The sequence below is a fragment of the Lepidochelys kempii genome, chromosome 9, assembly GCF_965140265.1.
Source record: "Lepidochelys kempii isolate rLepKem1 chromosome 9, rLepKem1.hap2, whole genome shotgun sequence".
NCBI lineage: Eukaryota > Metazoa > Chordata > Testudines > Cheloniidae > Lepidochelys > Lepidochelys kempii.
This window is the reverse complement of record NC_133264.1, coordinates 2,187,737-2,212,762: the sequence shown is the minus strand read 5'-3', so window position 1 is coordinate 2,212,762 and position 25,026 is coordinate 2,187,737. Positions and strand designations below refer to the sequence as shown.

At 40.3% G+C, this 25,026-nt stretch overlaps 1 protein-coding gene across 7 annotated transcripts in view; it reads left to right on the top strand.

Moving 5' to 3' along the window:
• Positions 1–403: 403 nt before the first annotated feature.
• The window catches only part of OPA1 (OPA1 mitochondrial dynamin like GTPase), an 85,340-nt gene continuing 60,717 nt past the window's right edge, over positions 404–25,026 (top strand). For 2 of the 7 annotated variants that reach the window (XM_073359012.1, XM_073359008.1), the window contains exons 1-8: positions 404–568; positions 4,117–4,435; positions 4,782–4,878; positions 5,692–5,799; positions 7,298–7,351; positions 8,001–8,068; positions 16,790–16,900; positions 23,945–23,998. In XM_073359012.1, coding sequence (XP_073215113.1) covers positions 546–568; positions 4,117–4,435; positions 4,782–4,878; positions 5,692–5,799; positions 7,298–7,351; positions 8,001–8,068; positions 16,790–16,900; positions 23,945–23,998 — 834 coding nt within the window. In that variant the 5' untranslated portion in view covers positions 404–545. Of the gene's footprint in view, positions 569–4,116; positions 4,436–4,781; positions 4,879–5,691; positions 5,800–7,297; positions 7,352–8,000; positions 8,069–13,253; positions 14,809–16,789; positions 16,901–23,944; positions 23,999–25,026 lie in introns of those variants that run through there. The other 5 variants (XM_073359014.1, XM_073359009.1, XM_073359010.1 and 2 more) reach the window with 5 other exon arrangements.

The following is a 25,026-nucleotide window of genomic DNA, read 5'->3' as shown; positions in this document are numbered from 1 at the left end:
TTGGCCTTTTATTTTCTTTGGCACCCAGCCCCCGACCTTTTGTGCCCCCCACTTAGCCTCCCTGGCGATCTCCCTCGGTCGCTAGTAGCCCCCTTTTCTATCCGACCCCAGCCCCTGTGCTTTGGTGGCCGGGCTGGGCTGGGGCCCCTCTGCACTGGGGGCGGGCAATGAACGTGCCCTGAGCAGGCCGCTGACTAGGGCAGGACGCCCAGCTCGCGGGTGCAAGGCGCAGGACCTGGGGGCACGGGCCGCTGCTTTCGCTGGCTGGGCCAGGAGCGGCTGAGGGAGCCACAGGGCGCCGCGCCGCCTTTCCGGCCCGGAACCGTTCTCGCGGGCCCGCGTTTCCGGCCGGGAACCGTTCCCGCGGGGCCGCGTTTCCGGCCGGGCCGGGCTTGGGGACGGACCGCCCCCTCCCCCCCGGAAGCGGCTGCGCTGCCCGACGGCTCCGGTCGCGCGGGCTCCGGGCTCACCCTGCGCGAGGCCGCGACTCCCCCGGGCGGCGAGGGGCTGAGGCGGGGCCCGGGCGCACCGGAGCCGGCCCCAGGATGTGGCGGGCCGCGGCCGTGTGGTGAGTGCGGGGCGCGCCCGGGGCCCGGGCTGGGGCCCTGGGAGACCAGCCCGCGCGCAGGCCTGGGGCGGGACGGGGCGTCGCGTCGCTGAGGCGGGACGGGGCCCGCGCGGCGCAGAGGGTCGCGCCGGGGCCAGACCGCGGAGCTCTCTGGCGGCGTGAGCCTCGCCCTGCCCGCCGGCCGGAGTTCGCTCCGTGGCCCTGCTGCGTCCCGGGGCAGCGGCTCGCGCCGACCGCGGGGGCGTCCCGGGGGGCTCGCGCGGGGGCTCTGCGATGCGCCGGGGTCGCCCGTTCCCCGCCCCTGAGGCGCCCCCCCGGCGCCCCCCCCCCCCCGCCGCCGCCGCCCCCCCCCCCCGCCGCCGCCGCCCCCCCGGGCTTTTCCGGGCTTGGCTGACGGAGAGAACCGCGTGATCGTCACGTCTGGCCCCGGCCCTGTTCACCCCCCTTTTCCAGATGAGTAACCTTGAGCCCCACCAGGCGTCGTGCGGAGCCTCGAGCCACCCTGCTGTGGGCCGTGATGAAAACTGACCAGTTATTCCTACTCCTGGTCTCCTGTCTTTTAACTGGGTTCTGATCCAGGACCATGCTTTGTCTCTCACCCTGTAGTGACTTAGGTTCTTTGGCAGTCGCTTCTGAAGGACCTTTTCACGGGCCCTGGGGAAGTCTAAATAAATGTCAACTGATTCTCTGGTTCCATTGCCCAGTTAGACACAATCTCACTTAGGCACAAAGATGACACAGAGACGGATGCAAATGGCAGCCAGTCTCTCCTACCCAGCTTATTTTCACATATCATAGAAACAGAATCCTAGAATATCAGGGTTGGAAGGGACCTCAGGAGGTCATCTAGTCCAACCCCCTGCTCAAAGCAGGACCAATCCCCAATTTTGCCCCAGATCCCTAAATGGGCCCCTCAAGGATTGAACTCACAACCCTGGGTTTAGCAGGCCAATGCTCAAACCACTGAGCTTACTTTCCACCATTGTGTTTTCTTTGTGCTTTGCCTAGGAGTTCTCTTTCACTTCAACTGCTGCTTGGCAGGTATTTTCAAAATTTGAAATTGATTGGTCATGTCCTGACCCTAGAGGCTGGGTATATTATTTTTCAAACCTTGCTCATAGCTGAAAACAGTATGTTAATGACGGATGGTTTACAGTTATATTGACTTTCATCCCAGGTGCTTAGATATGAGAGCACGGGGTACTCTATAAGATCAGAAAAAGTGCTTTACAGATATCTATACAACACAACTGCAATACAGCAGTTACTGAAGTGGCAACCAGGCAGACACCAGCAGTGGAACTGGAAAGCCAAAATTTCTCATGAAATGAATATTCAGAAGAAAACTTGAATCAGGGCCATTGAAATGTTTAGTTTCTATATAACTTGTATATTTTATAATAGATATAAGATACACTATATATCTTGAAATATAATCTATAAATATAACACTGTTAAAATTAATGTTGTAATAATATAAATATTGAAATAAAATTAAACAAAACAGCATTATTGAAACTAAACATTTCGGCTTCTTTCCGTTAAAAACCTGTGTCAATCAACAGGTTCTCACAAAACATCTTGGTTTTGAGAAAACTGCGTTTTTTTTATGGACTTTTACTGTTGAGAACATTTTGACCAGTTCTAACCAAGAGTATGTGACAGCTAAGAGGATAATAAAGATCTTGGCATGGCACTGGAATATACCCTTACTTTTATGAGAAGTGGCATGAAATCTTTACTTTAAAGCAGAAGGGAGTTGATATTTTTGGTATTATTCAAATGACAATATGATTGTTAACTAAGTTCTAGCTGCTGTGATATCTAAGGGAATGCAACTTGGGCAAAAAATAAATGTGCAGGGTTAAAAAATTTCATTGTCTGATTTTTATTTCAAATCCAGGTGTTTTTTTTTTCAAAAATATGATTTTATCATATATCCCTTTAAGCTGGGTTCAAACGAACAACTAGAGTTGGCCATCAGATCACTATTTACTATCTTTTCATCTCTGCTGGAAAGATTAAATATTTCTGTACACTGAGTGTAGGCCCAGAAAATGAAAGAGCTAAGTGCAGCCATAAGCTTCCTTTTGGATTGACCATATTCAGTCTCAGTCATTGGCTCCTAAAGCAGAAGGAATTAAAATATTTCTGGTTCCGTGGTCATCTTCCATGCTAGAAGCACTTTCACATCAACTATTCCGAAGCCAAAGTTTCTATTAAAGTCCTAAGTGATGAGTTTTAACCCTGTTGTGTTTTCATTTCAAGGTGGTGATAGTTGGGAAGGAAAGGATTATGGGATTCCTATTGATCATGTCCCTTGCTGGTTGCTAGATGATTAACTTAATTATTGAGGCACAGCTTCATAATTTATCAAAATAGAAATAATTGCAGGATATTGTTTCAGAGTAGCAGCCGTGTTAGTCTGTATCCATAAAAAGGAAAGGAGTACTTGTGGCACCTAAGAGACTAACAAATTTATTTGAGCATAAGCTTTCGTGAGCTACAGAAATCATAGAAATCATTTTCTATGATTAGGATACTTGTGAGCTGTAGCTCACGAAAGCTTATGCTCAAATAAATTTGTTAGTCTCTATTTTGTTGAAAAGCTGTAGCACGTGAAACAGTATGCGACTGTGTAATTAAAACTATCATAATGCTTATTCACAAGGGGGCCGAATTAGGGATGCACAGACTGGCATTTCCTAATGTTCCTAAGGACTTTGTGACCTTAATAATGATCTTTTAATGTAGGGGTTTTGCATGCAGTTCTGGGTAAGGTAGTTAAGTAAACTGTCTATTATATATGTCTTCTCGTGAAAAGATTTTTCTTCCCTCCCTAAGATGGGAGTGGAACATTGTAGCCATGTTCCTGTATAGACTTTCCACTCCGGTTGAACGTTCACAAAACCAAGTTCTTGTGTTCTTATGCACTTATTCACCAATTTCAGCTGCAGAAGTTAAGTTTATAAGACAGCAGATGTCCTAACCCAAGCATTGATACTTATTTCTGTCCTTCAAATCCTTGTTAACAAGTGAGAGGTTGCTTATCCAGTAAGTATCCTTTAAACCAAAGTATTTTATCCAATTCAACATTTTCTATGATTAGGATACAAATATTGATGAAGATGATATGTTATTTTAATATGTCAAGCTAATATATGGGGGGTTAGCCAATGTAGTGTTTATAGGAACAAAACATTACTATATATCTATTAAATGAAAACATTATGGAATATTTAAGAATGGATTAGATAGTCATTGCACATTTTTTGAAATAATTGCAAATGTTATTCTATTCAAAAGGCTATGAGAGCCCACAGGATCTATGTTGGCTAGTAGCAGGGAAGGAATTTCCTGTATAGTAAAGCACTGAACCTTTGGAATGATACTCTACTTTATTTTTCATCCTCTGTAAATCAGTCTCTCTCTCTCTCATATACTTTGTGTGCTGGAGGTAGGATACAAGACTAGTTGGACTAAAAGTGTTTTGAGTAGAGCTGTCACAGAATCTTAATTTGTTTCTTTATTTTTATTTTTTCTTCCAGTGTTGTCTGCCAAAGCTTAGCAAATAGCAGCTATGGAGTAAAAGGAAAATCACCACTGCAAAAATTGCGCCTTGTTTCCCGAAGTATTCATCATCCTCATTATACAAGTTCAAAGTTTCAGAGACCTCCATTAAGGACATCAATTCAGCAGTTCTCCTCTCTTAATCGTCTTCCCTTACGGAAAACTAAACTTTTATTTGTAAAATATGGATACCTGCCCCATAGAAATTTCTGGGTAGCTAGACTGGCTTCAAGGCTTCTAAAACTTCGCTATCTTGTACTAGGATCTGCAGTAGGTGGTGGTTATACAGCAAAAAAGGTATTTATTTGCAGAGGCCATTTTATATGTTTCATATTGTCTGCCAGGCATTTCTGAGTAGTAGTTATTGCTGCAGTCAGTAAAATGGGGAGTGCCATCATTTGATCAAATAAAGACAATGGAGAATATGAGGGTAGAGAGGGACAAGTTATTTAAATTACTAGAATAGATTGTATTGGACAGAAATGGGATTGGGTTTTGATGACTGTTTTGTAGATGTTTTGTGACTAAGTGAAAAAGCCAGTGTGTAAGATTGCAAGCTAGCGCAATAGATTAGTAGGTAAATTCTTTCAAGTAGAACATTTTATATGCTTGTCTTATGACTTTTTTTCTATTTGTGTATTAGACATATGATCAATGGAAGGAGATGCTGCCTGATCTCAGTGACTATAAGTGGATTGTTCCTGACTTCATTTGGGAGCTTGATGAACACATTGACTTTGGTATCACAAAAGCTAAAATATGCTTTGATTGCTAAAGATCAGCGTATGCAACTCTTAGATTTAAGAACATAGGTGTTCAGAAGTTGGTTGCTTCTATATAAATGTTCTTACAACATGATTTTAATAAGATAAGTGCTCAGGGGTGTGTCTTGGGAAGGCACACATCTTATATATGCATTCTAAGAGGAAAAGACCACATAACATTTGGTAGTGGTTATTCCAGCATCTATCCCTCACATGGGTGCATTGCTTGAGACTAGACAAAAAAAAATCTAATTATTCCATAATTCAATCATACACTCTCAGTGATGGTATTTAAAGTAGGCTGTCAGCCTGAAATCTTTTTGTTTTTGTGTTTTTAAAGGAAAGAATTAAAAGTAGCAGCAGGTGCTATACTTGGCTTGTTTTTGTTATATTCAAATTCTTGTTTTTGTGAATATTTCTCTTTCTGGTTGCTATGTGAAAGACCCATACAAATAAAAGGGATATCTGACTAAGTATGCAGAAGGAACTGTGAAACAGCCTAGCCACAAAATGCTGTTGAATGCACCAAATAAACAAATTGAAAAATAGGAAAATATTGTCTTTGAAATGTTTATTACAGTAATTGTGTTGTACAAATGCTCTCTCGCATACACAGAAACCTAAACAAACAAACATTAAAATATAGAAGAGAAGCATTTTGATTCCTGACAAAGAAAAACGGAATGAGCATGTGAATGTGTGTTTTAATTTTTAGGTAGTTGCTAGATTTTACAGTGTAAATTATTCTCACTTATAAAAAAAACTCACCTTTTTATACTTTTTCCCCAGAAAAATTTAGCAAAGCCCTTCCTGATGCAGAAGACCTTGCTAAACTTCTACCTGACTTTGACAAGATTGGAGAGAGCCTCAGTTCCCTGAAGGGCTTTTTCTCGCCTGGTGAGAACTATTTTTCAGCTTTCTTTTACTTATGAGAATGTGTATTGTTACAAAGTGAGATCACAAACACATCTTTAAAGAACAACAAGAAAAAGGTTTGTGGAAATTGTGTGCTGTTCGGGTATGTCAATTTTTTGTTTAGAAATAAATTGTGGTAACAAATACTCAATGAGAACTGAGAGATGTGAAACTGAACAGTGAATTCTAGACTCCCAGTCAAACTAAAAACAAATAGATTTAAAATGTTAATGTTTCAGTGAGGTGTAGATGCTGGACCTACGTTGCCAGTGAAGGTGAGAGGAGAGGTCCAGCCAGTACTCTTTAACAATATATCACTGTGCTCATGGTAGGAGAAAAGAATTATTTTGTTAAAGAAATGTGCTTCAGGCAATGGGTGATTATTTTTTTTAAAAACTACCAAAATATCTCCGTTTGTGTTGGGTGTAGCATCAAGTAGATGCAGAAGATTTGTGACTAACCTAGTAGTCTCTCAGGGGCTCAGCTGGCAACTTTCTACTTGAGCAAAACTCTGATTTGAAGTTAGTGGGAGTTTTGGATGTGGAAAGGACTACAAGACAGGCTGAATGGAACAAAGGATGATGAATGAGCTCTAAAATCCAGATGCTAGCTGGCAAATGGATGACCGTATTGTCAAATTTGCACACTCGATTGATTGTCCATACCCTACTGAATTTAATCTTTAACCATTTTCTCATTTTAACAAATTCTAAAAATGTATTCTGGCAGTGGAAATGAATAGATTTTAAGTCCAGAAAGGATCACAGTGGTCATCGATAGTAATTCCTTCTGGTCTTTAGAATCTGTGAATCTAGTCTAATTTACTGCCTAGCACATGCCATGGACATTCACCCAGCCATTCCTGCAGTGGAGGGAAGTCCCCTTCCCTACTGCACAAGTGAAACATTATCAGGCCCCCTAAACTTTTGTGGCTGAACTCAAGGTTATCTTTTAGAAACACATCTAATCTTGATTTAAATATAGTATATTGTAAATTTAGACAGAGATGTAAAAATGTGGATGTACATATAAAGCTTCTTAGCAATCACATTTTTTTCATTTAAGTGTGCTTGAAAATATTGTAACTGTTCTAGTTCTATTTGCATATTCATAACAGGCTTACTTGCATTGTCTGACACAACTTTTAATATTATTAGAAAGCATAATATATATAAAAAACAAATGTACAGAGAGCAGAATCTAAATGGGATTCAAGTGTGAGGGTAATGAGAAGGGCAATATCAGAAACCAGAGACAAGTAGATGAGACCTCCTATGTGTTGGGGTTTTCTTAATTAGAATGTAATTTTGACTTTGGTACGGGTGACTTGTTATCCATTTTAGCTGCATTTGTTAGCATACCAAGATTGGTTATGACTGCTCTGTCCCTGAACTCTGAGACTGAAATCCCTCACATCTTTGTTTTGCCATTTGTTTGTATTTATAATTTTTATTTCCCCTTTTTTGCTGGTTTTTCACAGGTTACAATTTGGTTAGTGAAGTCATAGGAGCTTCTGATCTGCTTCTCTTGTTAGGTGTGTAAAAAGCCATTTTTACTGCCCTTAACATGCCTCTTTAAAATTAATTAATTAAACAGTGATACACTAAAAAAGGGAGTGAATAACAATGCAAATGCAATTTATTGCAGCAAGTTAATCTTGAACTGGAAACATTTTATAACTACTTCAAGAAAACTCAATTCCCCAGTGCTAATGAAAAGCCAGTGGCTCACTGTCAAAACACTAAACAGATGCCTATAATTCAGGCATTTTTCAGAAGTTTGCTCAGAAAAAAATTATTTACAATATGCAGGAATATTTTGTGTTTCTCAACACAAATGATGATTTAATTTATGTCCGATCATCTGATGTCTAACACATGCAGTCATTTCATCAGCAAAAATGTCTTTAGAACTTAAATGGTCTAGTTGAAGTTTCCTGTTACCTTTTATATTAGCCCATTCAGTTTGAGTTGGATGCTAGATTGGTACAGTTGTTCACATATCAGTTTTAAGCTGTTTCTGTGGTTATTTACAATAATCTGTAGAATGATTGCAACTTTAGAGAGGTTATTTGTATACTGGGTACTGAGTTGTACTAAAAATTGGACCTCCTATTAGACATAGTTTGGGGTTTTGAACAGGGTACTAAGGCATTTTGGTAAGTTTCTGTAATTATTTCCTAGGTTCCCAAGGAGAAACAGCATTCAGAGCTACAGACCAGGGATATGAAAATGACAAACAATACAAAAAGGTATATTTACAGAACATATTTAGTCATTCAATCACAAAGCTTAAAAAATGAACAGTAGATGTAGATTTAAAGAAGCTTGAGAGAGCTGAAATGGTTTAGTATATTGCAATTTATAACAGCTAGACTAAAAGTTAAAATGTTTTGTGGGGAAGAAGGGAGTAATGTAAAGTCATTGAACCTTCTGTTAAAATGATTTTCTTTAAAGACTTTAGGTTGTAATGGCAATGTTACTTTAGTCATTCTGTATTCATTTTAAATTTGTATGCAGCCTGAGGGACTGATCCTGCCAACACTTACTGCTTGTAACTGTGACAGTGTTGGCTGGTTCAGGCCTTAATATAAAACCCAAAGTGCTGCATCATGCACTAGCTTCAGTTATACGTCTTAAAGTATTGCATCTTATGATCCCTTTCTATTTAGATATGTATCAAGTTTTGGCTTTAATTTTTTTTCTGCTCAAAACTTAGTGCAGCAACTGTTTTTGTGGCCTGCTCATTTTCTAGAAAAGGAGGTTTTTTGCTTTGATCCTAGAAGATGTCTTTGCTGTGTGAAATGTTATATCCGCTGGTTAATTAAGTTTATTAGCATGCATGTTCAACTTTTGCCTTGCAAGTGAGGAAAGTAAAGTTTAGTATTGCACACTTCTTATTTTTATTAGTGCTGTTAACCACCAAATAGCATATGTGATTGTTTAATCTCATTTTATAGTAGTTTTCATTTTTGCTATTGTACATTTTGAAAATTTCTGAGCAAATCAGAATGAAATCTAATACATACTGAGAACTTCTTTAAAAATAGTTGTCTCATGTGTGAATCTATCCATCAATACTGTGAATACCTCACAACTGGGAACGTTTATCATCCCAGTCTTAGCAAAACTGTAATTAACGCTCTTATTTTAAACACATATCTGTGCATGCAGGCATGTATGCATGTGTGCTGCATTTTATTGCATGTGCACACTTACTGCACATGCCTACAGTGAAACCGGTACAAGAGATCACCTTTTATTAGGCAACCTCCTGTCCTGGACCACCTCAAAGTCTCCACATTTGAAATGAATACTGTTCTGTTTCCCCTTTATTAGAAGCCTACCTTTGTTTAGCAACAGATTTTTGTCTGCCTTGAAAGGTTGCTTAAGACAGGTGTTCACTCTTCACAATCCAAGAGTAAAACACTTCAACTTTTGAAGTAAAGGTCTTCTTACCTATTGTCTTAACAAATCATTTATGGAGCAATGCCAAATTACTTGCTTTTATATATATTTTGTTGAGTACCACACATATAATGAATGCTCATTAAGCTTGGTTTCTAAATGCAAATATCAAGTCATAAAACAAAACAAGGCAATAAGTGGTTTTATAATAAATCAGTCTTAAGAAGAACTTGTTTCTTTCATACCTTTTGGTGGAAAACCCACTTAGATATGAATGAAACAATTGATTAACTGCCCCCCCAATCAGACGAAATGCTATGGCTACTCATCTGAATTCCCAGTGATAATTCATGCAAGGATCCTCTCTTCATATGCAGAGTTTCTTTACCCGTGCCTGTGACTGGCTAAGCTCAATGCTATATTGCTGGGGACTTGAGAACAGAGGAAGAAGAGTCTACAAATGTTTATTATTATTTATTGACTTTTCTGTGGCATTCATTGCCATAGTATTTGGGTGGTAAACAATGTTAAGGTCACAAGAAAGCATTTTTAAACTTGAATTTGCTGCTTATGGGCCTGGTTCAACTGCCACAGAAGTCAATGGGGATCTTTTTATTGAGTTCAGTGGAGGTTTTATGAAAGGCATTAGAATTTGAATTCAGGTCTCCAGTAAAAGGCTGTGTTACTGTGCTACTGACCCTCCTTAGTGAGTTAGCAATGATTTGTTTTGAATGTTTTAATTTTTTTTCCTAATTGTTTCCACTTGCTCTTTCCTTTTATTTGTACCCTGTGAGCAGTGGAATAATTCTCATTCTGTTTTCTTGTTCACCTTGTCCTGCTTTCCTGGGCACATTCCTCCTGTGTGTCTCTGCTCTCCTGTCTCATTCTGCTTCTGAGGACTAAATTGGCTGTGAGGAAGAGGTGCTGGCTCTGGTGAACATTAAAATTGGGGCCCTGTTCATATGCTTGTGGAAATGGGAGAACGCTGTACTGGACCTGGTATAAAATAGTACCTCTGTTTTGTTCAGGAACATGAGATCTGTTTATGCCGTCAGGCAGAGCAGGAGGAGCGTGCTGATAGGCAATCAGCTGTAGTGCAGGGGCAATAATCCATAACACAGTGAGTAGCTACTTTGAAGGTTTGGAATATCAGAAGAGAGAGGGAAAACACTCTAATTTTTAATGCCTTTGCATTTACTTGTGACCACAGAGCTTTCAGTTTGCCACAAAACTTATGGTTGTGCTGCAGAAAACATGGGCCCTGATTAAATCTATGGTCCTCCGAAAGTTAATCTTGGTTTTGTTATACTAATTGTATCCAGCAGCTCTGCTAATGGAATAGCTTTCTTACTGCGGGGGAATGACTCCTCAAAACTGAGGGTTAAAAGGTATCATGGCTATTCAGAACTGTATACTGTTGTTATGGTTGTGATTGAAATAAGAAGTTCGCTGATGGATAATGAAGATAGCATAGCCACTTGGTTTACTGACAACCAAAATGTTTTCTAGACAATGGGTTAGATGACCTTTCTTCATACTGTGCATTCCATTTCTGATCAGCATTAGGTTGCATTCCATTTCTAGTCAATATTAGGCTCTGTTAAAGATTAAGAGGTAGTATGCTTACCTTAATACAGAAGTCCCTGACCTTGGTTACTTCCCTGATTCTACATTTACATGTTTTTGTTCTCATAAGTCCGCCTGCCTGGAGAGCACAGATCTGAAATGATTGTTGCTGAGGTCTCTATAAATTTCTGTTTTCAAGGGTTTAAAATTTTCAAATTGTATAGGTCTGACAGGTTGTCAGTCTTTAGGTGATTTTGATTTTATTTTTGTATTAATTATTTTAATAAGTCCAGTGACTTCTGATTTACTTGTCTTCATGAAACAATTCTGAGTATTTTTGCACAAAACCTTTTTTTTTGGTCAGAGATCTCAACTTAATGTATTGGTCTTCTCTCATTAGGCACTGTGGGTACGATTTTCAAAGGTACTTAATGCGATTCTGGCTCCTTTGTCACTTAACTGTCATTGGAACTTAGGCCCTGATCCTGCAAAGATGTATACATGTGCTTAACTTCACCATTGTGAATAGCCCCATTGAAATAATGGATCTACTGTAGAATCTCAGGAGTTACGAACACCTTGGAAATGGAGGTTGTCCGTTTTTCTGAAATGTTTGTAACTCTAAACAAAATGTTATGGTTGTTCTTTCAAAAGTTTACAACTGAACATTGACTTAATACAGCTTTGAAACTTTACTATGCAGAAGAAAATGGTTGCTTTTAACCATTTCAGTTTAAATGAAACAAACACAGAAACAGTTCCCTTACACCTTTTTAAACTTTCCCTTGGTTTTTTTAGTAGTTTATGTTTAACACAGTACTGTATTTGTTTTTTGTGGGGTGGGGGGTGTTGATCTCTGCTGCTGCCTGATTGTGTACTTCCAGTTTCTAATGAGGTGTGTGGTTGACTGGTCAGTTTGTAACTCTTAGGTTCTGTTGTACTCAGGGGAGCAAAGTTAAGCATGTGTACATTTATGCAGGATGGAGGCCGTAGATGCTTATGAAATGGAGCCAAGGCTCCTAAGCCATTATGATTCTTTTGAAAATTTGGCCCTATATAACTAAAGCCTGATAGATAAAGTTGAGAAATTTTTCTGTTAATGTAAACTACTTACTTTTGTGTTATGAAGGGGGAAAAAAAAAACATCATTTGTAAAAGTTGGAACCTATGCCATGGTTCTTCATCATTCCATGTGTTTGTGCATCCTCATTCCCTCTGTGCAGTTTGTACCACCCACTGTGTCAGCAAATGTGTAAAATTGTCTTGATCTTTATAACAGAAGTAGCATTTTAATGATTAATTCAGAGTTTTTCTCATGCAAGATCCCATGAATAGATTTTCGTGATGGTTAACTTTGTTAGGAGAAAACAGTGGCAAGTTCAATGGAAGGGAGAGGTGGTTCTTTGAGCATGTGTCAGTGTAGATGCTCCTGTAGGTGTGCACATAGTATTAGTCTTTTAACTAGCAGTGTCTGTATGTGTCACGCATGTGCCTTGTGCATGCTCCTGTGTGAGGACATAAAGGGTGGAACAGCCATGACCCTCCCTCCATTCCCTCCGACTACCGAGATGAAACCCAGCACTGTCTGACCCGTTCCTGTGTTGGTGCTCTCTGTATCTTATTTAAAAATACATTTCATTGAAGAGCTCATTCTTCTAGTCAAATTAGCTGTACTTGGACTTCCCCCAAACAAAAAAGAAAAAGGACATCCCCCCTGTATAGCAGGGTTTAAGGGTCAGTTCTGACTTACCCCCCCACCCCAAACTGGAGCCAAAAAAGTCATCCTGAGCTAGTGCCCTTTCTAGCAGACACCCCATGCCAGGATTCAACAGCAAGGAGCAGAGAGAGACGCTGGTACCAGCTGTCCCAACATCAAAGCCCGGCACCAAAAAGCAGGCCAGACAGAGCATAAGTATAGCTCCAGGCACTATACCAGGCCATCTCACAAGGAAGGACCTAAACACCAGTCTTCCAGAAACAAATCCCCTACAGTGTCAAGGGCTGAAGCTGTGAGCTCAACCACCTGCACAGCACAAAGAAAGAGTGGCCCAGTACCAGCCTTGCCACCAGTGCCAACGTTGGTGCTGAGGCCCATCGCGGTCCTGAGACACATACTGATTGAGGATTCCATATCTCCACTGTGGACATCCTTCACACCAATACCACTGCCAGCACCAGCACTGCCAGCACTGAGGCCACTCTCACCTAACTGTGCTGCCATTTGAGAGGATGCTTTTGCTGATATTAAGCCAGGATCTGTCTCCCATACAGTCAGAGGGGATCCGACTGAAAGCACTAGAAGCTTCCAGTTCAGTTCCAGCGGCAGTGGGCTAGTGGTTCTCAATCCTCATTGTAAAATGCCACCTTGGCCCTACAGGCCATAGTGGGGGCTATCCTCACATGTCCTGTAGCAGAGCTCTCTCCCACAATGCACAGAAGAGGAGGAGATCTTGCTCTCCAGTGTCACCATTAACCAGGTCTCCCATGCCTGAACCATTCGTAGCTCTCCATGAAGAGGTGATATCAAAGGAATTCCAGCGACCTCCTTCTCCACCAAAAGAGCTTCCTTCGGGCTAGCATCTGATAACTTCAAGGTGTTCCAGTACCCTACAGGCTCTTCAACTCCAGCCAGGCTTGCCCTCCCCATCAGTAAGCATATCCTCGAGCCACTCTTTCTCTGATCAGAGAATCAAAAAGAGGCACCAGGTACCATAAAAAGGCCCTGAACATTTCTGTACCCATCCTAATTCAAGGTACAGAAAAAAATCCAAGTCTGAAAAGGGCACCTCTAAAGAGGAGAACTCTAAGAAATAGAACCTTTTCGGGCAAAGGCGTGTTCCTCCATCTCATTGCAGCTCTGTATCATGAACTATCAGGCCCTAGTCACAAAATACAGTTTTTTTACATGGGAGAGAGAGGCCCTTTTCCTGACACAACTCCCACAGGCTTGTAAGGAAGATTGCGGCAGTCTTTGTCTGTTCTCCTGGTTAGTCATACTTGATCTTCTCTTGCCCAATGGTGTTGAGTTTTCTTAAAGTCTTGTTACATGCTTACCCACTGGTCAGAGACCCCAGTCCGACATGGTCCTCAGTATTCTCCTTCTAAATCTCAGGAAGCCCCCACCTCCACCTTTGAGCCTCTTTTAGAATGCTCTTTGCACCCTAAGATCATCTTAACTTCATCCCTCAGTCGATCTCAGAGTTCCACCTGAATCAATCAATTAGCTGACTTGTCTTTGTCCCAAAGCCCCACTGTGCACTGGCAGAAGAAATGCTACATGCTCTGGATGTCTTCAGAGCCTTACTTTATTACACTGGCAGAACCCGGCTGCTACTTTAGACTATCTCCTCATTTATTTGTAGTCATAGACAGCCTGTCAGACGGTCAGAGAATTCAATCTCAGAGACTATCCAAGCAGATAACACAGTGTATCTCAACATGTTACCAGATGGCTTGTGTATCTCTCCCCCGAGTGTTAAGACTCCACCACAGCTCAGTGCCAATATCCTAAATCTGTAAGGCAGAGACGTGGGTTACCCACTGACCTCTGTTAAACACTGTGTGTGGAGTTAGCTGACAGGTCAGATGCCAAGGTTGGGAGAGCACTCTGCAATCACTGTTCGACTGATGTAGCCGAAACTCCTAATTTTCACCATCCAGAGGTAGTTGCCACCCAACTACAGTGGGATTTACACTGACACACATTTGAAGCAGAAAGAGCGGTTACTTATCCTACAATAACTGTTTCTTTGAAATGTTGTCATGAGTGTGGATCCCACAGCTGCCATCTGTCCCCACTTCCGGAGTTTTCAGCAGACATGGGTTTTGGATTCTTAGGGAGCCTGAGGGAGGGTTGTTACTGCTCCCCCGTTTATGCCCTCACAAGGGAGGGTGTGTGTGTGGCTCCGACGGATACTGCTGTTCAGAAGACTCCGAACTTGCGCTCATGAAGAGCATGCACCCTTACAGTGGGACTCTCACAGACAACAGCATCTCGAAGAACCTCCGTTCCTGTGGGGTAAGTAACCATTCTTTCCTTTTGTTGCCTATGCCAACATAGTTGTTTGTTATGTGTGCATTATGATATTCAAAGATTTTTCTTTCAATTGTAATGCAATCGTTAAAGACAAGAGAAAGCCAGAGGAAATGTATATAAAATAATGCTATGGGTCCAATTATAAACGAAGGAAAGGAAGTTATATTTAAAACAGACTCATTCCTTACACTACCACCGTTTCTGGTTTGATATTGTACTGAAGACAATAACTTAGCCTCAGAAGCTTTTTTCCTTAGATCTCCGGGGAACAGCAGGCCCAGAGAACAGGTATTGTCGCAAGTAATCACAAATTAAACAAAAACTGTGTTTTATAACATGGAACAGCATTACACACTGTGCAATGCCTATTTAAAAACTAAAGGGCAAGCTAAGGTTTCCAGAGCAGCTTTATCTCCATATGTTCCTCTTTTTGTAGGTTCTGACCCTTAACATAATTTTTAAAGGGACACTGTCAAGTCATTTTGAGAAATTCTTTACTTGGTAGCAATAACAACTTTACTCATCAGAATTCTAAAAACGTACATTATTTTTCGCTCGTTAGCTTTTTTGTTCTTGTTGGGCAGTGAAACTCGATGGATCGGTTTCGTTTCTGGTTCTTATGCATTAGCATGATGCATTTGTGTTTGGTTTTCCAGCAGTGCAGAGATTTAAAAAAACAAACACAAAATATAAATATGAAGCTGTTTCTCTTCCTACAAAGATGGATAAAGCTTTTTTTTTTTTTTTTCCCAAACCCTCTAATTTGGGCTTTATCCTATTTGACAGTGTCTGTTTATTTTTTTGTATCCATCCATATAGTGTGTGTCTGTACTTATGTGTACATGCTTATGTATGTGGGTTTTTTGTGTGGTATATGTATAGTTTGATACATGAGCTCTGAAGAACTAATTTGTTTTTCTTAAAAAAAAATTCAAACTTTTGACATTTGAGGCTTGTTTTTAAACAAAGTACTGTCTATTTTGAAACTGGTAATTCTATTAAATGTTTTCTTTAATGAAAATGTAATGTTACATTTGAGCAGAATATTGTTCAAAGACTTTTTAGTGTTTTTTTAAATAGGTTAATACATTTAATATTAAATCTCCAACTTTTAAAACTAGTTGTATGAGAAATTCCAGTGGAACTTAATTCACACACTATTTCTGAACAAATGTGAATTTTTAAGACACATAGCTATTAATAGAACAATTGGGCAAAAGAAAATTAGGCACTTTGTTCATGGAGAAACTTGGAAATAAGGTGAAGGTATTAAGCATGACAATTCTGGATAGGTGAGAGGAACTATGCAGTTTAACTAGACACTGCCAAGGTGCTGTAGAGGGAGATCTCTCTCTGTCTCCCTATATACCCATCCAAAAGTCTTTCATTCCTTCAAGTCTGGAGGTTGAGCAGCAGAGCAAATCCTCTTTTGACAAACTGTCCAAGCAGCTGAGGTATTTAAGAACAAAAAAAACTTGTTTATTCTCAGCAAAGTTGAACATGTTATCTTGTAGATACAGCTGTATGTGTAACAACTTTGTGAAGAGCATCCAAGCATCAGGTCTCTCTTATTGCACTTCCTTTACTTCTTGTTTAAAAAAAAAATGCTGATATCTGAAAATACTTCTGAAGTGAATAATTGAGGATGTGGTGCCAAAAATCTCCACAAAGTCTCTTCAAACAAGGCTAGTTTAAACCTTCTTAGTGTTTGGACACTTTTTTTTTTTTTCAATTGACTTTAATTCTAAAATGTAGCTATTTGTTGTTCTGTATGACCTACAGGCTGGCCAGTTGTTTCCAGTTGGCTAGTAATAGCTGTTGCAAATAGGTTTCCTTTTTTGTTTGAACTGACCCATTCATTCCTGTCTTTCATCTGTTTTTATGTAACACTCTTTGGTTTAACATTGTTTTCCTCCCACCCCCAATTTTTCCCTTCCTTCTCCTTGTTGTAAACTCGTGGCAGGGCCTGCTTGGTGAACTCATTCTATTACAACAGCAAATCCAACAGCATGAAGAGGAAGCACGCAGAGCTGCTGGCCAATATAACACGGGCTCTTCCCAGCAGAAGCGAAAGGTGATGGTTCAAAGGGCACTATGTACTATATTCATATTAACCAAACACTTCAGCCTCCTTCATTTGATGTAGAAGAAGCTAATTTTAATCTGATCACAGGCCCAAATAATTATTACAAAAATCTTTTTGCAAGAGCACTTGGTGTTAAACTGGTTCTGCTTCCTGTCACTCTAACTGGGGGCCATTAAATGACTGAATATGCTGGGGACAGTCTTATAAGTAATTTAACTTCAGTTTCTGAAACCTTTGTTTACTTCTAAATTGACCTGTATTTCAGATTAATATACAGTATTTCTAGAAATTGGATTTAGGGAGGACAAAGAATCCTAGTCAGCCTTAAACTGAGTAGATGCTGATTTAGCTTCCCAATTCTGACATCAGATGCAGTATTTATAAAGTATGTCTCAGACATATCCTAGTTCAGTTTATTCTCAGTGGGGTGATAATTCTATCTAAAACAACCTGTAACATCGTATTAGGATAAAACCATAAACATTAAACTCCCCGATATAATTGCAATGATAAAGATAGCCCATGACAAAATTAGTAATAACACAATAGTGAGCATTAGCGGGTTACCAGTGTCTGATGGCTAATGCCCGGGCAAAATCTGATATTCGTAAATATAAACAATATATAGACAAACACCTGTCAGGAATGGTCGAGATAATACAGTCCTGCTATGAGTGCAGAGGACTGGACTAGAGGACCTCTCGAAGTCCCTTCTAGTTCTATGATTCTATGAAACCTAGTAAATGTATCTCAGTAGCTTTCTCTTGCTGAGCTTCCATCGTAAATCACAGTCCAAGCTGATTTGGTGAATTTTTAGCATTGAATTTAGAGTTGAATTTTTAGCATTAGCACGTTGCTGACATATTGCTTTCTAGATTGGGATAATTTTAGTAGTCTAGGGTACTTCAGGGCTAATTTTTGTAGCCAGTATAATTCTGTACCACTTCTGTGACTGTGAAAACACAGTTATCTGTAGTTCCCATGTACACAGAACCTACAGTTCATTCTGACTTTTCACAATTCCATAGCTTTGGAATTAACCGCTGGATACATACCTTTGACACTCTCTGCATCTGAGGTTGTATGAGAGAGAGAGATGGAGAAGACTTGAAATAAAGTTCTGTACATAATGTTGTATGTAGCCATGTGTTGGTTTTCACCAAAGGGCTTGAAGGCGTTGAAAATCTTAAGAGGTTGCATTTTAAATGTAAGTACTCCAGTCTGTCTCCAGCATCCTTTGTCAAGCTACTGTTAAATGTTAAGCGAACATTCCTTGCCACGTTGCAGCTCAAGAACTACCCTTCCTCCTCCTCCTCGTACAACTATGGGAAAGATGAGTAGTGAGGGGGAGAGGTACGTTTCTTCATGTTTCATTTTTTAGCTCATTTAGGTAGTATACCTTGGGGGTTTAGAGAAAACTGACAAGTCCTGCCTTCAACAAAACAACATGATACATAATAAAGATGCTGGAAGTGTAATGCACTGGAGTCTGACTACTCCGAGAAGAATTTGTCCAATAGTAGGTTACACAGTCCTTCCCACTTCCCAACCAGAGCAATGTTGCTGGTAAAAGACTAGGGATACCTTTAGCTGACTAAATCTGCCTGTTTGTTTACTGATTCCTTTGCATAATAAGAGTGACTCCTTCAATTCCTTTGTCAGGTAGCATGCAAAGTCTGTGTTTAAGGCAGAGCTAGGTAGTTTTTTTGTCTTGAGCGCAGGGTGTTAATTTGACTGTGCTGAAGGGTCTACATTCTGAAATAGAAAGCAAGAACATTACGGAGTAATCCCCACTTTTTTCTAAAGCCTTTTTAAGAAGAGTGCCTATTTGTGTAGTGTTGGATATATGAAAACTTAAAACCGTTGCTGGAAAGGGGATACAGTACTTGGTATTTAAACTTCGGCTTCATTTTTTGAGTAACTAGCAAAGAGTTTATTTTTTCAGGATTAATCTATTTCTACAGAGAATTCCCCATCATTATTGCTCTTTTGCAACTAATTCCATGGCCTTGGAATTGCAGAAAAGATTTGATGTCTATCTCAGTAAATAACTTACAATCCTGTAAGGGAAAGTCCTAAATTTATGTCCAGAATGCTTGAGCATCACGTTCCTTGTAGAAATATCAAAGCCGATTGTAACATTTAGATGTGCAGTTTTGTGTGCTTTGATGCATGCCAGTGGTGAGGAATGATGATGAGTTTTATTTTGCTGCAACGAACCCATTTGTTGTGAAACAAATTGAATGGCCAGGTAAACAGAACACTTGCTGTACACACCTTAAAATGAGGATGTAATGTAAAGATTCAGTCATTGGGCCAAGCTCTGTCTTGGCAGAAACAGGTGCAACTCCCGTTGAAGTCAGCCAAGTTGCTGCCACTTATGCCATGGCTAAATTTACCTCACTTTTCTTTTGCAAGCTGATGTGTTACCTGTCTACTTGAAAATATGATTTTCATTTCCATTCCTCTAAGCCTGAGTATTCCTGTTCCTTTCCTTTAGTATCTCATTGACGTTGTCAGAATGTGTAATGAACAAACCAAGCAGCAGAGGGACTTGCATGCACCATGTGATACAGATTCTCCTCAGTCATAAAAATAATTAAACTGCAGAATCTAAATTTCCCAGATTTTCATCTTAATTTGGGATTTAATCTACAGTCTAAAATGTTTGTATAATATAGATTGTCTATTTTAGATGGAAATTTATGAAAATATTACTAAAAGGGCACCTGATAACTCATTTTTTTAATGCCCTTATACACTTGTAATTCTTTCCCTGTAGACTTTTATTGCCCACTTGGCAAATACTGTATTATATTTAGCTGAAGGGTTTGTTGCATAGCAAGAACTCATATGGCTGCATCTCTCTGTGCATTGACGTTTTCAGTGATGCCACTGGGAATTGTTATAGCTCTTAATGTTTAACTATGAGATGTTCGTGGTTTGGGACAGTTTTGTGATATCATGTCAAACTTGTGACAATCACACAGATTTTTAAGGTATGTAGGTACCTAAAGATGCCAATAGGTGCCTCCTGGGATTTTCAGAAGTGCCAGGACTTGGTCCCTATCTGGCCTATGTTGTTTTTCTTTTTCTTTTTTTTTTTGTCATTTATGGGTTTTTGGATGAATTGGATTGACAAAAAAATGTATCCGCACAGCATTTGAAATAAGAACTAAAACAAGTAATAAATGGATTTGTATGTTTTGTTAAAAAGTTGACAGTTTCTTTCATCATGTCAATTATTATCAGGCATGGGTGACCATGTTATTACTCTGTAATTTGCTGGAAAATACTGCAGTTATGACTAAGGCTACATTTTAGTCATGGGTATTTTTAGTAAAAGTCACAGATAGGTCATGGGCAGTAAAAAAAAAAAATAAAATAAATTCATGGCCTGTGATCTGTCTGTGACTTTTACTAAAAATACCGGTGACTAAAACGTGGGGGTGGGGGGAGCTGCCTGGCGGCCCTGCTGCGGGGGGGTAGAAGGGGGCATGTTGGCAGAGCTGACAGGCTCCCTACCTGGCTCCCTCCCCCCCCCGAGCCCCAGCAGCAGAGTTTGGGTGTGGGAGGGGGCAGGGGATTAGGGCATGGGCTGGGGTGAGGTGGGCTCTGGGCGACGCCTACCTGGGGAGCTCCCCAGAAGTGGCGACATCCCCCTCACTCAGCTGCTAGGCGGAGGCGTGGCCAGACAGCTCTGCATGCTGTCTCTGCCTGCTGGCACTGCCCCTGTACCTTCCATTGGCTGCCTCCCAGCCAGTGGGAGCTGCAAAGACAGCGCTCTGGGCAGAGGCAACAGACAGAGCTTCCTGGCCACGCCTCCACCTAGGAGCTGAGCGAGGGGGATGTCGCTGCTTCTGGGGAGCCTCTGAGATAGCGCCACCCAGAGCCCATCTCACCCTATCCCATGCCCCAATTCTCTGCCCCCTCAGACACTGAAACTCTTGCTACTGGGAGGTTGAGGGGGCGCGGGGGCCCGAGACTGCCGCAAGGGCTGCCTGAGTTGCCCCTTTGCCAGGCGCATTGGCCACTGCAAGTCATGGAGGTCACAGAAAGTCAAGGAATCTGTTACCTCCATGACAAACTCACAGCCTTAATTATGACCAATGTAGAAATGCTTGGGAATATTGTTGTGAATGAAATATTCTAAGTGAAAAATATGAAGGTGCTAACTACAGCCAGGCATAAAAACGCAAAATAAATGAAACACTTAGCTTAAAGCACATGAATAGTTCCATTGAAATGAATAGGACACACAGATTCAGTGGGAAATCAATGGGACTGCAGATTTCACTATAGTGTTCTGCTGGTGCACATTAGGCTTTGTCTATACTACACAGTTAGGTCCACCTAAGGCAGCTTATGTTGACCTAATTATATCAATGTACACACTACAGCCTTGTCCCATCAGTGTAAGTGTCCTGCTACACCAACATCATGACTCCACCTCCACAAGACGCACAGAGCTTATGTCGGTGTGGTTAGGGTGATGCAGTGTTTGTGTAGATGCTGTGTTACTTACATCAGCTGTTGACTGCCTTGTCAAGAAAGCCAGGTAGCTAGAGCCTGGCTGCAGGGAGGTGAGAAGCCCGGGGCGGGGCAGAGAGGAGCAGCTGTGTGCCCAGCTGGGAGCTGAGAGCCTTGACTCTCAGCCTCCCCCACTGCCCCTTTTCAGTTGGTTGGACTCACTCCTTGTGAGGACACGCACCACTGACAGAAGGAGCGTAGTGTGGACATCCGCCCCTGCAGTAATTACTGTGGTGGCTGTAAGTCGACCTAATGTGGGTTGATTTAGGGCTGTAGTGTACACATGTCCTTAGTTCTGACATAGTCTGTACGTTACTGCTAGAAGTGTCTCAATGCTGCGTATTTCCCTGCCGTATATTGTGGCACATCGTTAGAGGGCTGCTTTCTAGGAACTAGAATAAGGTTATCACAATTCACTCCTTTGTGACTGACAGCAAATATCAACCCGTGACTACTGAGAAGAGAGATTAGTGCATTATCTGCCCATCTACTCCTGAAGTGTAAAATGGCTTAGGTGGAGAAAGGAGAGTTGTGACCCACTCTGAGAGCATTCTTAGGATTCCAAAAAAGCATTGTTTGTTTTTCCTAAAATTCCTCGGGCATTTTCAGTAACCATTTTGGGGGGAGAATATTGAATATTTGTCTAGATATCAGCGGTATATTTATAGTGAACAAAATGAAAGGCGGCCATAACAATGACTAGTATAATCCCCTTCACTATTTCATTAAAAATTTATCAAACCTCCAGAAAAAGCTTTCTTAAATGCTTTTGAGAGGAGGGACATAGCTGTTTTTTGGATGGCTGCATTGCCCAGAAACATTTTCTGTATTCCTTTTTTTGTGTTTTCCTCTTTTCTTCCTTCACTGTTTTCTGTCCTTCTTATCCTGGTCTCTCCCATTATATGCCTGCTGTACTTTCTATTTGGGTGTGTGGGTGGGTAGATATATCTCTGTTTGTTTAGACATACTGTATATTGCTAAAGGCATCAAGCCACCTTCTCTGTGCTGAACTCTTCTTAGTGTCTGTTGCCTTCATGTTTCTGTGCTGTTGGTCCACTGGTGGAAACAGAAGGTGGCCTGCTTCCAGCACTTTATCTTCAAGGATCAGCTAATGAATAAGAAAATAATTGGATATAGAGAGGATTGTAATTTGGCATTGCCTATTGCAAAGTAAATACATGGGCATGTGTATCTTATAGATTAAGAAGCTCCAATAAGCCAATTGCCATGAAGAACTGGGAACTGTCAAGCTGCCAACAGTTACTATGAAATTAAAGAGTGACTGCATTGGTTTGTGTCCTATAAATGACATGTTATCCATGCATTAAGTTGATATTCTCCTTTCACTTCAAGCTAATTTGTTTGAATTGCAAATATTTAGAGTGACTTCATTTTAAAGTTGAGTTGAATTTCTTTATATTGATATTATTACTTCATCTTTTCATTAATCGTTCCTTCTTAATTGTCCTTTACGCTTCATCTTAGTTTTCAAATACTTGCATGATTCCTATGTTTGGTATTTCATTATTGAACTTGTGACCTTAATTACATTTCTGAAGAAACAGATTGAAAGTTCCATCTGTTTTCACTTTCTTTTTTAGATCTACTTTATTTTACAAATTCATTTTTGAAAGGATTTGACTAAAAGTCCCTTCATGTTTGCACAACTATAGTGAGATCACACTTGAATTCACCGGTCACTGAAAAATTTTACATTATGATCACTCTTCTACATTGTTTCCCACATTTTAATACTGTCTGAGCGACTGTGTATGCTAATGTAAAGCATCCCATCAAGATTGCATACTGACAAATTAAAATAATGGAATAGTAAAATATACTTAATATTTTTGCAGAGTACAGTGTTCCTTTTAGAATTTGGCTACATAATTTGGCTCAGTTGTGTACAAGACACAAAGAATGTGATCCCTAACCTCTGGCATTTATAAATCTTAAATATAAACACCTGGCAAGAATGCACTGCACAATCTAGAGGATGCTGATAGTTTAGAAAGATTTTATGTATTGGCATACCTAGCGGGGAGTGGTGTTGAACCAAATCGATACAAGTTTGTGTTTGCATCTTCAAAGTGGCGTACTAATTAAACAAATAAATATTTAGGCCCAGACAATTCGGCCACCTGACTTTATCAATCCCTTGGTGGGGGAGAAATTCTCTGAGGAAGCTACTGAATTTTATTGATCATTAAGCCTGATTTCTCAGTATCTGGTCCTGAAGGTGTTAATTTTTCTACTGGCTTGCACAAAGATTTAGACTTCATTTTATAGAATGTTTCTGCTTTTGGCGGAACCTTTAGCCACTTTAAATGCCAAATGATGATTTGATTTAAGAACTCGATTTGACTGGAAATGCATGCTTAATCAGTTATTTTATGTTTAATAAAGCTTCTGGTTTGGGATTCAGTTGCACACTGAGGATAAACTAAACATATGTGTTGTATAACCAAGCAATGACCATGATTATGTTTCTTAATGTTGTAGGTCTCTGACAAAGAGAAGATTGATCAGCTTCAAGAAGAACTTCTGCACACTCAGGTACGTAGTCCAGGTAACAAGGAACCAAAATTCAGAGGACCATATGTGCAAAACTCAAATTGACTGAACAAAAATGCACCTCAAATATGACATCTTGCAGAAATTGAAGGAATTTTTTAAAGATTATGCCTGGATCAGATGCTTCTACACTACAATTGATACTCTATCCTGAATTGGACAATGTGTTAGATTTACCTTCTTTTATTTTAGAGCTTTGTTGATTTGTCTTGATTTTTTAGTGTTTGCTTAGCTGGCATACTTTTGTTATAGAAAGGAAATGGGATTATACATAAAAAGATGACATTTTAATCTCTTAATCCATGAAATCACATTTCTAGGAGAGACACAAAGCTCTTAAAATGCATTAGAGAGTCAAGCACCAGGGATCTGAGTGTGGAACAAGAGAAAGTTCTGTAATATTAAAAACCACAGAAGGTGGTATGCTAGTCTGTTTATAGTCACAGTAGAATTCACAAGAACCGGTGTTTCCATTTCTTCCAGAAGAAGAGTTGCATTGTTGGCATAGGCACAATTAGAATATGTGGTTCTCTTACCAGACAGGTTTACACCAATCAGTAACCATTTCCCTCCCATTTAAAGCCATTTTTATAAGAGGTGTTGTGATATCTTTGCAGTGTGAACAGCTGCTAATGGCAAAGTTACAGAATGTTTTCCTTGGGATATTTTTGTCCATTTATCGATAGACTTTAGCAATCTGAAGCCAATAGAAGTGCTCAGGAAACTATCTTACAACCTTGAGCCATGCTGACAACTACTGGCAGAGCGCTTCAATTTTCCACCTTTTTCAGATGACCAGCCCTTTTAAATTTTTTTTTTAAACTATAAAGGCTTGAAAAAAGCTCAAACACCTGACACTTTACAACTTCTAAAACTTTTTCCCCCTTGAGCTGTACCAATTTAAAATAGTCTGCCTTTCATGTCAGCCTGGAGTGAATTGGAACAGTTGTTCTAGAAACTGTGATGGGCAGTGGGGCCACAATGTTCAATTATGGACCTAAAGCAGGCTT